The 14703-nt window shown below is 43.8% G+C and overlaps 1 protein-coding gene across 1 annotated transcript; it reads right to left on the bottom strand.

Moving 5' to 3' along the window:
* Positions 1 to 360: 360 nt before the first annotated feature.
* RSL1D1 (ribosomal L1 domain containing 1) lies at positions 361 to 13467 on the bottom strand. The gene is made up of 9 exons (XM_082670417.1): positions 13321 to 13467; positions 12350 to 12489; positions 10420 to 10558; positions 9199 to 9347; positions 9010 to 9111; positions 7633 to 7726; positions 7422 to 7547; positions 4732 to 5004; positions 361 to 2595 (listed from the first exon to the last, which is right to left on the bottom strand). The coding sequence occupies exons 1-9, from the start codon at positions 13417 to 13419 to the stop codon at positions 2269 to 2271; spliced, it is 1449 nt and encodes a 482-aa protein (XP_082526543.1). The 5' UTR covers positions 13420 to 13467; the 3' UTR covers positions 361 to 2268.
* Positions 13468 to 14703: the final 1236 nt, after the last annotated feature.

Here is a 14703-nt window from a genome sequence, read left to right as displayed (position 1 = left end):
ACCATTATACAGAAATCACTATAAGCAAAATTTTATTTGTGGTCTTTTATCACATGCATTCATTCCTTTAAGATCCAAGCACCGATGAGGGCTTCTCGCATTTCTTAAAGTCCTAATTGGGAATCTTGGCACTGCGACTACTAACACACTAATTGCAGGCAAGGAAAACATAGCAAATTTAAGAGATAAAAATGCACGTAGTGCAGAACCTTCAAATATTTAATTAAATGACAAAAGACTTCTTTGCTAATTAAACCCTAAACATCCATGAACTGAATGAAGTACATAAAGTGTTTTTGGTCTGGTGACAAGACAAAATGACTTAGCAATTTCTTTGCATTCAAATATTTCTCAAGACCATGAATAAAATGTAACCTTTATTAAACACTTGGACAGTCTTAAATACATTCAAGGCATTTAAAATATTAAAATTTCCATGCTTATTACAGTTCCTAAAAAACAAATTAACTAAGATTCAATTACTTCTTCAGAACAAAAACATGGCAAATTTCTCCCACCAGATCTGGTTTTGTCCATTAAATCTTTACGGCATGGAGGATGAATCCAGAAAACCCACTGTTGATTTCCACTGAAACATAAGCCACATACTCGACCTCTTATCCGACAAAACAATGTAATTTACTGCACAGATTTCCAGTACTCCTCTTGGCCCCTGGATAGGCCATTATTGGCTCCCAGCCCTCGCAGCCATGAGGTAAGGTGCCTCCCAAACTTAAGCCTTGGAAATCTAGCACCATGATGTGAACATTTTCATTACAATTCAGAATTATCTCTAACTCAACTGTGGCCTTCAATTGTCAAAAAACTATCATCCTGCTCAAGAAACTTAAGTAAATCTGCTCTTTTCAACATAGAGAGCTATGAGAATTTCTACAGAGGGAAACTAGATGCACAGTGGAACAGGAAGGTGAACATCTGCTTCGTATTCAACAGGGACTAAGCTACAGGCCAAAGAACCACTGGGTGTTGCAAAATCTTTAGCTGGCTAGAGGATGGGATTAAAAAAACATACAGCTAACCCCAGAAAACTGTCATGGAAAGCACAGACTATATGATTAGGTAGGTAAGTTTGCCCTAAGCAAAGCAGTAGACTTAAATCTTCATCTTTGAATAAGTTAAGTTTCTATGGTAAACAAATCAATTACACTAAAACCCTACATTAAATGTAGTATACTCACTTTTACAGGCCTAAAAGGACAGTAGAATGAAAAACAAATTATTTTGTATTTCAGAGGTTTTCATGATTTAAAATGCTGTCTCAACTCCTTGACTTGCTGGAGAACCATCTGAAGCTTTGATTCCTTTAGTCGTTATGTTCATGAACCCTATTACCTTTGAAAGCATGCCTCACTGGCCTTTCCTATACTACACTGACTATGTCACTCACTATTAGAGATGCGTACCCCAATTCAAATGCAGGGAAAGGCCGAGTACCTGAAAAGTCACGTACTGCCTCAGGATATATTTGACAATGACCCGAAGTTTAAGAGTCTACTCTCCCAAGATTCCTACCCTAGAGCTGTCACATAAAAATAGGTCTGTTTAGGGTGAGGAGGAATCTGGAGGAAGATGGAAAGGCTTATGGAAGACAAATATTTTCTTGCCTCCAGCGTTCAGGATTCGATCCAGTGCCTCTGTGAATGACTGCATGTTAATCTCCCCCAACAAATGTATGCTAACTCAGTGATCTGCAACCTTGGCTCATCACCATCTGGGTCCTGGAATCCACTATTTTAATTTCGATTCCAAGGCCTTTTCTAAGACCCATCTCAGCATGAGGGCCACGGCTGACTTGCACGCAGTGAGCCCATCAGTGGCCTGCAAACAAGCTTTGGATGTGTCTGCACAGATTACTGTGATGGAGCTGTCATGTGAACAAATGGCTTAAAGCAGATGAGGAAAAGGGTCACATCATAGGCATTCAAGTGAAACCAACAAGACATGGGATGCCAATTTTATACTGAGAAACAAATGTTTACTTTAATAATAAAAAAACACAACCACAGAGAAGCACTGTATTTTCCCTCTACTGCATTAGCAAATACAAAGAGCAATGAAATAAATGGATTTACTTCAAACTACTGGTTCTTACACCCATGAACATGTATGAGAATTACTTGTGGAGGTTTTAAAAACTATTTAAGTCTAGGCCTCACTCAGCGGTTCCAACAGGGGTCAGGACCCAGGTATTTTTTACAGGCTCTTTAGATAGCTCTGATGAGTAGCCTGCTGGTTGAGTCTCTGATTTTAGGTTGACTGGGGTACTTTGGGATTTTTGGGCCACTGTTTGGGGGTACGGGGAGCTTTTTTCGCAGATTTACTAGCAGTAGTGAAGAACTTGGCCTCTGGCTTTTTAGGAGTCTGTCTTGGGTCTTTTTTCCCCAGCGAAGAGGTTCTTTCTTTCTCCAACTCTTCTTTGATTCTTGCCTTCTTCCCTGGGCCTTTACCTGGGGTCTTGGACTCCAGAGCTGTTGGGGTCTCCAAAGCTGGGGAGGCCTTTCTCTTCTTCCCATGAGGTGTGTTGGGACCAGGACTCTTCTTTGGAGACTTCTTTCCTGCAGCACCTTTTTGTGTCTAAGAAAAAGAAAAAAGTGGGTGTGGTGTGGGACAGACAACTGATGATGTAACTCTAAGAGTCACTGTTTTTAAAATTTAGGGAACCCCTAAGAGGGAAACTGCAGCACGATGAATGAGGAATGGCTTTTTCCTCCTGCCTCAAAATCATTTTGAAAGGCAGCTGTACTCCACTATTAATGACTGTAAAAAGGACCCTGGCACCTCCCTGGTCTAACCATCTTTCCTTATGGCTGCGGCTAAGGACTCCTAGAAGCACTGGGAGCACAGTGGGAAGACCTGTGACCTAAATACTGACTCTTCTTCACCTCCAGTTGTAAATTCCTCGCATGTGGGTTACGGCAGGGGGTTCCGTAACAGTGTGTGAGAAAACCAACTGGGGTGCCCGTTAGCAAAAGGGAGGACCGTGTTCCAGACTGGAAATCCTGGATTTTCCAAGCACCCCAGATGATGTGGCTGATGATCCAAGGACAACATTCCAGCAATGGACTCTGTCCCACACAGAAGGAGGTTATATAGACAAAACAACCAACAAAACTTTGTTTTTGAGTTAACATAAAACAGATGGAAAATTTGAAAAACATTGAAAATATAAAAAACAAAACTCTCTAATAACTTTACCACACAATATTAATATTATTCACTACCTTTTCCCCATGAGTATGTATTTAAAAGCCAAGTATTATGCTCTTTCCCCAACTATCTCATTAGTATTTCCTAAGCACTATAAACTCGTACTAAACGTTATCTTGAATAACTGTATAAAAACTACTGCAAGGGTACATAGCATTTTCTCACTTTTGCTTCTACAGTGAACAATGCTGAAACTTTCATATCTTTCCCCTCGTCAAATTCCCTAGATGGGTTCAAAGGGCATATACACTTCCACACTCTTTTTTAGGCCTCGCCTCGTCGCTTGTGGTATCTTAGTTCCCTGACCAGGGATCGAACCCCGGCCCCTGGCAGTGAAAGCGCTGAGTCCTAACCACTGGACTGCCAGGGAACACCCAACACTTCTACACTCTCGATGCGTATCACCCACTCAGGAAGCTATGCTTTCCACTCTTTAATTTCCAACACATTACCTGCCAGTCCCATTATAACAAATATAGCTTACTTTTTCTAGAAACAATTATACTGCCTACAGTTAATATACTGATCAACATTCATTTCAAATATTTTTAAAAAAAACCTCACTAGCAGCTTGGGGACACTGTAAAAGGAATATTTCACTAGCAGAGGAAAATTATAACTCCGTTGAAGATGTTAAGGATTACTGTGAGGAAAAAATACCTAATAGGTAAAGTGCAGTAACAGCCCTGGGTTGACTCTAATGGGCTGTGCCGAGGGGCCATGTGTCTCATGCGCACATGGTGAGGGCAGCCCTCTACTCTCTTAGGGACCCATTTCTCTCCTTATTTTCAAGAGGTCTCCCCCCAATATTTGGATAGATACTATGAGTATGAGCAAAAACATTATCAAAATGGGAATTCCCTGGCTGTCCAGTGGTTAGGACTCAGCGCTTTCACTGCCATGGGAACGCGGTCGATCCCTGGTTGGGGAACTAAGATCCCGCAAGCCTCGTGGTGCGGCCAAACAAAACAAAAACAAAAACACATTATCAAAGCACCCCAAAACAAAAAAACTCAGTTCCTTTAAATCACCTCCTCTGAAACCCATGAAGTCAGATTTCTGTAAGAACCATGCAGGGTGGGGTGTTTGAAAGGTTTCAGAGGCAGACTCCAGCACCCAAGTTTCCCTTGGCAAATTTTCTGAAACTAATCATGCGGTGACTGAGGACTCACCTTCAAAAACTGAACCTGCTTTTCAAAACCACAGGCAATGTTTTTTAGAATTATTAATATGGCAGAGTCTCCCTTGATTCCAAGGTACACAAAAGGCTGTGCTGACTACACATCGCTTCACTATTTAGGAGGGGGACAGAGTCAGTCGGGGTTCTTGGGATTTACCCTAGTATTTTTCATCCATGACTTCACATCTGTTCTCTGGCAGAACAGATTTTTATAAACGATGTCTCCCAGCTGCGTAGCACTTCCCGTCCCTCACCAAGTGCCTGCCTGGCACACGGAGCCCTGGAATCCTTCCATGATGGATATTAAATATTAATGAAAATACCTCTATGCTTCTTGCAGCTGGAGTTTCCTTCACTGGTACCAGCAGTGGGATTTCATCTTCAGACTCGTCTTGAGCTTTAGGGGGGGTGCTCACCCCACCGGTCTCCTTCTGGGGTCCAGGGTCCTGGGCTGGAGCACCACCAGTTTTGGGGGCCGGTGCATCTGTAGTCGGGGCTGGTGCAGCCTTTCCAGCCTGTTTCATAAGCTTCTTGTTTCCTTTCTTTTCCTGCTGTCTTTTAAGACGTTCTTTCTTCTTTTGGCTTTTCTTTGATACCTACCAAAAAAAAAAAACAAAAAACAAGCATAATTTTAATGGGGGACTCTTTTGTTGGTAAATAAATGGCACAGACTTAGCACGCGCAGTCAGGTCATCCATAAGATCCCTGAAAGGGCCTTGACCTGTACAAGATCCAAGCACATGAGTCCCATCGCCAGCACTTGAACCCCAACTCTGCTTTGCCTCAGAGTCCCAGCCAAAGATGCATTTTATGTGGTAAATTATATTCAGAATCTGGGTATCTGAAGTGTGCAGTCACCAGCTGTGTGGAAGTCAACCTCATTTACAGGCGAGTTACAAATAATCCAGAATTGTATAGTATGTGATGTGTTGAACTTCCATATATGCAGGTTCCACATCTGCAGATTCAACCAAATGTGAATCAAAAGTATTCAAGGGGGCTTCCCTGGTGGTGCAGTGGTTGAGAGTCCGCCTGCCAATGCAGGGGACACGGGTTTGTGCCCCGGTCCGGGAAGATCCCACATGCTGTGGAGCGGCTAGGCCCGTGAGCCATGGCCGCTGAGCCTGCACATCTGGAGCCTGTGCTCCGCAACGGGAGAGGCCACTACAGTGAGAGGCCCGCGTACCACAAAAAAAAAAAAAAAATTCAAGGGAAAAAAAAAAATTCCAAAAAGTTCCAAAAAGCGAAACTTAAATTTGCTGCACTCTGACAACTATTTACATAGCACTCACATTGTATCAGTCATAAGTAATCTAAAGATGATTTAAAGGGCGTCCAGTGATTAATACTCTGTGCTCCTGGGAGTGCTGGGGGCCCGGGTTTGATCCCTGGTTGGGGAACTAGATCCCGGATGCTGCAACTAAAGATCCCGCATGAGGCAGCGGAGATCCCGCGTGCCGCAATTAAGACCCGGCACAGCTAGATAGCTAGCTGGCTAAATACACAGATAGATAAATAAATATTAAGAAAAAAAAAGATTATTTAAAGGATGCCAGAGGATGTGGTGTAGTTTATGTGCAAATACTATGCTGCCTTATATAAGGGACTTTAGCACCCACAAATTTTGGCATCCTTGGGGGGGATCCTGGAACTAATCCCCCCATGTATGAGATGGGTGACTGTACATCTCCGTGAAGCTGCTACAAAAACAAAAAACCCTGATATTTTTTTCCTGCCTGAGTTTGTGGTTGAGAGTTAACACAGTAGCAAGTTTACATAGCTAGAGGTCCATTATCCTTACCACAGAGTACTGTTAGATAACATCTATAACTGTGACAAAATTCCATTTTAACCAGCAATTCCAACATTGTCACCAAGCCCTCAACTAAATCTGACAAACAGCAAAAAATTCAGACTTCTTGTTTCCAGTAACAGCAGTTTATGTTATTTTGGATTATGAAAACAAGTAAAAAGTAGGGTAAAATATTAACAACTTTTTTCATAAAAGCACTGATGAGCTGATTACACTGTAAGAAATGTTTGCCCCGAGAGTATTTGCTGATCCCTAACTTTTAACAGCTGTTATGACTGGGCACAGGAGGGCAGGGGTGTGAAGTGGAGAAATCAAATCCTAATGTCCATACCAGGCAGGGATTCTAAGTAAAAACCTCATTACAATAAGCTGGGACCCCAATGAGTCGGACCCTCAGGATAGAGATGAACAGGGGGCAGAGTCGTGAGGATCTGTCACTGTGGGTGGATTTGAATCATTCACGGAACCTCGAGCCTTGAGTGTGCTTCTAGGTGGTTCTGGGTTGAGAGTGCCCCAAGGTGGCTGGCTGCCATAAGTCTAAATCCTCTCGGGAAAGATCTTCATCCCACCCCTCAGGTTACTTCTACAAATAATTTTCCAAATGGACTATCCACGATACAGTCCACAATAACTAAGTACACAGGAACCAGCAGGTAGAGACAACCCGCTACATCACCAAGATGGCTAATGGTCTGAATTATCAGACAATAAAACAACTATGCTTAATGGGTTCTAAGAATTAAGACAAACTGGAAGACTAGATAACAGAAAACCAAAAAAGGTAACGATAATTTGAAAAAGAACAAAACACAGAACTTCTAGAAGACAAAAAATTAAAAGACTGAGTCTAAAAACTCATTGGACACATCGATGAACATGGCTGGAGAAGGACCAAATGAACTAGGAGATTGGTCCAGCCAATAGCAAAAAGTTCCATTTTCTCTCATGCGGCTTTCTGCAATATTACCAGCAGCACTGAAAACCTACAAACCAAAACCAAGAGGTATGCCAGCCTCATACGATCTTGAATTTCGCCCATAAATAACCATGTATGAATACTGAATAGACTCGATTTCGGTTTTCCTCTTCCTCTCAGCTCCTCCTGACACTGCACAGGCCCCTTCTGAGCCTTTGTTCTCTCTTCCTGGGCTGCGCTTACAGCCTTGATTACACCTGCCTGGGATGTGAACTTCTACTAACCTTTTTCTTCTGACTTTGTGTGCGTAGTCCCCTGGCTTCACCACGACTGCTGACAAATGAAGAAAAGACAGGCAAGGAAACCGATCTCTCAGTCTTCACGTACAAGAGCTTCACACTCTCCCACTTCTGAAACAGAGAGAAGAGTAACATCATTTGTAGGTGTTTTGTTCCTTTAAACGAACGGCCAGTGGAAGCATCTGCGAGACCGTACCTCCGGCAGTTTCTGTGAAAGCCTTCTTGTGACAGCAACAACGTTTTCCACGATGTGCTGAACTTGCATCCCAGTGTGACCAATGCGGATGGTACTGAAATTTAATAAAGCATTAGACACAGAGAGCTGAAAAAATAACTTGGTTTTCAAAATAAAGCATAAGCAGGTATGTGAGAAATACACAATCCTAAAAAAATTTTTTTTAATGTAAAATCATTGAAATCTTTAGGTTCTCAATTTATTTTAAAGGAAGATGATCATCCTTCATGTTCTAGAAGTGCCCTCCTCCTGAAATATGCCCTACCATCAAGAGGTGACTGAGGAGCTGGCACCTAACCATGTGAGGCTGGGAGGGGCAGTGGGGAGGGCCAAAGGGAATTCCACCTTCATTCTGGAAAACACAGGTCACTGAGTCAGCCCTCAAGCTTTCCTGAGGGCAATTACCCCCTGCAGCGGCTGTTCTGAAAAGGACCACCCCCAGGAGGACTGCTTGCTACCTTTATAGCTCCACTGACCTGACACAGCGGCCACCTCTAAAATGAACAGTTGCTCGTGTAATAGCATCTTCTGGCCAAGAGCAAAACCATCCCCTCAGCTGAAGCAGAGGGCAGCCGCAAGCCAACGGGGAAGCCCAGAAATGCCCACTGCTCAGCCACTGGGTCCGCTGGTCCTGGCAGCCCCCACTCTCCCCACCATGGGAGCTAAAAGGCAGGCTGGCTGTCGGCAGGATGAGTGCAGAATGAGGATGAGACAGGCTGATGCTCCTACCTCCCCCCAGACAAAGACGGGGCTCTGCCCATTCTGTGCGCCCACTGTCACTGACCTGCACGTACACCCTGAACCAGGCTTATTCTCCTGTTTTCCTAAACATCTAAAGGTGCCCTGTACAGGGACTTCCCTGGTGGTCCAGTGGTTAAGACTCCATGCTCACAATGCAGGGGGTGCGGGTTCAATCCCTGGTTGGGGACCTAAGATCCCACACGCTGCATGGCACATCCAAAAAATTAAAAAAAAAAAAAAAGGGTGCCCATCCAGTACAGTAAAAATCAGCAGACATGCCTTTTAAAATTTAAGTTAGTTAAAATCAGGTAAAGTTAGAAGTTCAGATCCTCAGCTGTGGAAGCCATGTTTCAAGTGCTCAGCAGCCATCTGTGGCTCATTCTTCTGCATGAGACTACACAGCTATAGACCATCTCCACCACTTTGGAAAGTTCTAGGGGGCAGCACTGTTCTAGAGAATTGAATACTTCTAAAGAATGAATTTTAGTTTTAACAGAAGAGTCTGGTTTCATTAATACTATCTTATTTTAAAAAGTTTATAAAATCATTATTAAATATAAAATGAAACAGAGGCACACCTTAACGCCTTTTACCTACCTGCAAGAACCACTTTTAGAGATGTTTAAGACAGTTCCCCCTACACAGTCACTGATCTCTCTGGATAAATTCTTGGCCTGAAGGTTTACAGGTACTGGAACTCTAAAACAATACAAAGGCGTTTACAGCAGCACATACACACCCATAAATTTCACGCTACTAAAGTCCAGTCATTGCTGAGAAACTTACTTCTTTCTGTTGTAGAAATGTCTCCCGAGGTGTGAGGGTAAGAGCCGCCTGATTCTGGCGTCCGTGATGAAGAAGTCGAAACTACCCAAGAGGCGGAGCTTAGCTTCATAGGCTTTATATTCCTTTTTTAAAGTTCGGAGGGGGATAATCTAGAAAATGTAAAAACATGAATCTATATACAAAACAGAAACAGACTCACAGACACAGAAAACAAACTTATGGTTACCAAAGGGAGGGGAGGGACAAATTAGGAGTTTGGGATCAACAGATACAAACTGCTATACATAAAATAGATAAGCAACATGGATTTACTGTATAGCACAGGAAACTATACCCAATATCTTATAATAACCTATAATATAAACTGCAAAATAAACAAACAAAAAACCCTGAATCACTATGCTGTACACCTGAAGCTAACAATATTGTAGACCAACTATACTTCGATAAAAAAGAGAGAGAGAGGAAAAAAAAGATATAAAAACAAAAAATTAAGAACCTGAACAACAAGAAGAAGAAATACTGGGGCAATTTGTATTTGGATTTTAAAATGCCCTGGGGTCACAGTTTAGTGAACATGTGAGTATCTAAAACAGCACAGGCACAGGGGCAAATGAGTCGGGACCTCAGCTAAAGAAACCGAACCAATGACTACAAAACGGGGGAGGGGTGCCAAGTCAGAGGCAAACCCAGGATGCTCTGGAAGGAGAGAGAAGTGACACAACGGAGCAGCGTTCTATAAAATCTTCAAGATATAATCATTACTGATGCACGTGTTGAGCTTTTAGGTCAACATACCTCAACAGCCCATCTGTCACAGGGAAGAGGGAATATGCCCTACCTAAAGCCAATGAGAATTAAATTAAAAAGAGAAAATTAAGTTAAAAATTAAATTCCTAGGAGAGAAACATGTACCAGGAATGTCACTTTAATTGAATCCAATCTTTTAGTTGTCTTGAAAATATTAACCTGCTCCCTACCTGAGAAATGTGCTTTTTTCCCATAACATATTTTATTGAACACAACAGATCTAAAATACCATGTTTAACTGTAATTTACAGAAATTATTTTATATTCTTTTTCCATATTAAGTCCTTAAGATCCAGTATTTGTGTTACATCTTAATTCTGACTAGCCACGTATCAAGTGCTTAATGCCATGTGTGGCTAGCTGCTACCATGATGGACAGCTTAGCATTGGTCAGTTACAGCTATTCATTACCTGAGAAATGATTTTAACTCCATGCTTGTTCAAAAGCTTCTTATAAAAACGTTCTGTCTGTTCGGGAGTTAAATTAGGTTCATCTTTGGTAAATAAACAGATATCTGCTAAATCTGATCGAATACCATGAGGCAAGGACCTGCAAAATACATGAGAACGAACCAAGGAATAAAGCATTATAACTGATAACATGTATGTTTATATGCCACAGAATACACAATAAATTCACTGTCATCTCAATAAACTTCATTCATGCTTTTAAAGCAAATACACTACTGAGAACATTTAAAAATATATCTAGGGCTTCCCTGGTGGTGCAGTGGTTGAGAGTCCACCTGCCGATGCAGGGGACACGGGTTTGTGCCCTGGTCCGGGAAGATCCCACATGCTGCGGAGCGGCTGGGCCCGTAAGCCATGGCCGCTGAGCCTGCGCGTCTGGAGCCTGTGCTCCACAACGGGAGAGGCCACAACAGTGAGAGGCCTGCGTACCGCAAAATAAATAAATAAATAAATAAATAATCTAGTTTTCAGTGGTACAGAGGAGAGATTTAACATTCAAATACTAAATCACCACAAATATCTGCAGGCCAAAACATCAACTAATATTTGGGATACAATTAAGACTTAAAATATAATCAAAGATACTCAAAGTAGTGCACATGTAATTATTATTATTTTACGTGTTGCTATATAAGCATACGTACTACCATGTGCTAGAATAATCTAGTTTCATCAGGACAGTTCTGATTCAGAACTCTACCTTGCAGAAACCCCTGGGCTCCATAAACATAACTCTCAAGACCAGAAACAGAAAACGGAGCAAACCTACAGGGACCAGCAAACATGAATTATGTTGAGTCTCAAAAAGGTTTAGCTCACTTTCTAGGCCTACATGTTCTGAGGAAACATTTCCTCAGTTTAAAAAGAGAGCAATCCGCAGTAGCAGGACTTGGCAAACGAGATGGCAAGTGGCAGAAATCACCAAGAGGTGAGCAGTTGGAAAAACACCGCGGAGAAAGTAAGGGCTTTCCAGAAGCAAAAACCCGCCTGGGCAGAGGTATGGAATAAAGAACGCACCCAGATACATAAAGCAATAACTAAGGCAATCTGGCTGGTGCGGTTTGTGAGAATGAGTTAAGAGAGAGTCTGAGGGTCAAAAGGGTCTTTCCAATTTGTAGTCATTCTTAACCCCTATCACCCACCTTTATGGGGAAAAGAAAAAGAAGTTATCCCACACACTGCTTTCTATAGCACAGCTGGCTTTTTAACACCCAAGAAATGAGACTCCACAGAGAGGCAGGGTTACCAGACAGAATATAGGACATCCAGTTAAATCTGAAGCATTTTTTAAGTATAATTATGTCCCCAACATTACATGGGACCTACTTATCTAAAAAATTGCTTGTATTTTTATTTGCTAAATCTGGCAACTCTGCAGAGAGGGCATCTCTCACCTACGAGTCCTAGCAATAAGAATGTGCTATCACCATGGGTTTTTTTCTCTTAGGAAATCACGGCCAAATTTTTAATTGTCTGTATAAAGGAGTGAGTTCAGGACCTCAGGGATTTTAGCTTGCAACTAGCTTGACGTGGAAAGATAACAGATCCTATGAAAATATGAAAGCTGTTGCATTTATTCTAACCTCTGTCCTCTCAAAAACCAGGTTTTCAGATTCAATAGAACAGCTTAGGTCAAACTGTCCACCAAACATCCAGAAAACTGGTGACATTTCTAGAAAACTTAAGCACATCTGAAATCCTAGAAAACTTAAGAATGTCTGAAGACCTATGTTTTTTGGGGGCACAATTATTTCAACTCAAGATATCCTGAGTTTGCAAAGTTTCCACCAGAAACTAAGCTGCCGTTTGTTAAAGTTCCACGGAATGGCCAAGCCGATAAAAAGAGCAAAGGTAGAAAATCAGAACTTACAATCTGACCCTCAGTTCTTTACTTGGAATTTTCCATAATACCACCATTAAAAAGAAATTTTCATTCTCATTCAAAAGCAATCCATTTGCGTTTTTCCTGGATCTGGAATGTGCCAACAGAGCTTCTACTGCCTTTTTAATCTGCAAGGTGGAGATACACAAATAAATTACATCTCAATCGAATTTAAAACTTGCCCCCGCCCCAGAATTTGTCCCTGATAAATTTCTATTTTAGCAGGTAACCTCCACAACCGTATCCATTAGGATCCTGCAATTTGTAATCAGAGGAATGTAGCCACCTAAGTATCCGCTAATAGCATCGTCTACAGAAACGAGCCTCTTCTAAATATAACATCGAGACAGAGAGAACGTGCTTCCCCTGCCCTGGATGATGAAGGCAGTAATACCAATAAAAGCGCAATACACCTGCATCTAGTATTTCCTGAGCGCTTATTATGTGCCAGGCTCCCTGGGTACCGCGCTTTAGGTGCATCACCTCCTCTCAGAGACCATTTTAAATGCGAAGTTACTGAGGCTGGTAAAAATCAAGCGACTTGGCCAAAGTCAAAGGCAGGGAAGCACAGCCAGGTGGACCTCACCCCAGGATCCCAAGTTATACCTGCAATCCAACTCAAGATAAGAGACTTCCCTGGTGGTCCAGTGGTTAGGACTCCGCGCTTCCACCGCAGGGGACAAAGGTTCGATCCCTGGTCGGGGAACTAGAATCCCGCAGGCCGCGCGGAGCAGCCAAAACAAAAAAATCCAACTCAAGAGAGCCAGGCCGCAGGGCTGGAGGAGGCGGGCGTCTACCCGCGAGTACAAAGCAGCGGGCGAGCCGAGGGCACCGCGAACGAGCGACCCTCCCAAAGCTCCGGAGGCGCCCACACCGGCCCGGAGCCCGCATTCCGCACCCGCGCCGCCCAAGGCCACGGCCATCCCGCTTCCGAACGCCCCTCCCCAGAGGCCACTCACCTGCTCTTCGTCCAGCTGCTCCAGGCCGGCCGGTGTCGCTGGAGTCGAAGCCGAAGTTGCGGTTGAGGTTGACGGTGGGGTAGAAGCCGAGGCCTCCATTTCGCGTTCACCTCGTGGAGACGCGCATCCGGATCCCAGGAGCTGGTTCCTGAGGCGCACGCGCGAAACCAGGCCCGTAGCCGGAAGTCGGGGGGCGGGGACTAGGCCCTCGAGTCACTTCCGGGAGCGCGGGGTCGAGTCTCTGGGCGTTGCGGCGACAGAGTTTGGCGGGCGAAAGCAAACAGAGGTAGGTATTCGCCCCGCCTGTGGTCTGTCACTTCCCAGAGGGATTACTTCTCTTTCTCTTCTGTTCCCGGTGTCTGTGAGGCGTGGGGAGCAGCCTGGTGACATCTCGCTCTCACTCTTCCACCGAAGAAATCGAGCGCCCGGAGGCGGGAGATGAGGCCTGTCCGCCCACCCCGTGGGGCCACCTGCTGTCAGTGGACTCCCCCCGCCCTCGACTTTAGGCTGGCGGCGTGGGGCGTGGGGAGCGCGGGGAGTGCGGCCTCATCACTCACCTGCCGGGTGACCTTGGGCGAACCTAGCCACAGTCCCCGCCATGGCCAGGGTGGCGGGCCCCTCCCCGCTGACTGGTGAGGATTCCGTGGCCTCGTGCGCGGGAAACACCAGGCGCGCCGTTAAGCGGTGTGGAGCCCGAGCGGTGAGCCGGAGCCAGTCTTCTGAGCTTCGGGGCTCACAGAGGGGGGAGGTAAGAGCATGTACACGTAAAGGTGCAGGCTGGAGAACGGGAGGAAGCCTCCCTTCCTCCCCATGGCCCCAGAGGTGACCACTGTTACCTGTTTCTCCTGGAACCTTCCAGGGATGTGCTAGGCATGTTTAGGAAATACTTACACTTTTTTCTCTTTAGCGATGGCTGGGTTTCAATTTTCTTTTCTTTTCTTTTTTAAACACAAGTAGTAGCCTGTACGCCCATTGTTCTGTACGTTGTAGAACATATAATATGTTGGAGGTTGTCCAAGTCAGTACCTAAGGCTATGCCTCTTTTTTAACAGCCGTATGGCCTTTCACCATGTAAATAAACAAGAGGTAATTTAGGAACTTTTTGATGGATATTCAGGATGGTTATTTTTGCAATTAGCTACAGAAGATTTTGGGAGATCAAAGAATGGGAGTAGGATGCTTTCCGTGTCAGTTGCTTCCAAGGAAATGCTCCTTCCATATTGCCAAAGCTGGAGGAAGGGGTGTTTTGCTGCTGATCTCTAATACTGGCTTTGTCTTTTTTTTTTTTTTAATTTTAATTGGGGTATAGCTGATTACCAGTGTTACGTCTGGCTTTGTCTTCTTATTTTAATTAATTAATTAATTAATTTTTGGCTGCATTGT

Source organism: Grampus griseus (assembly GCF_964374135.1).
Source record: "Grampus griseus genome assembly, chromosome: 14".
Taxonomy (NCBI): Eukaryota; Metazoa; Chordata; class Mammalia; order Artiodactyla; family Delphinidae; genus Grampus; species Grampus griseus.
The sequence above is the reverse complement of the archived record's forward strand: the minus strand, read 5'-3'. Positions and strand labels throughout refer to the sequence as shown.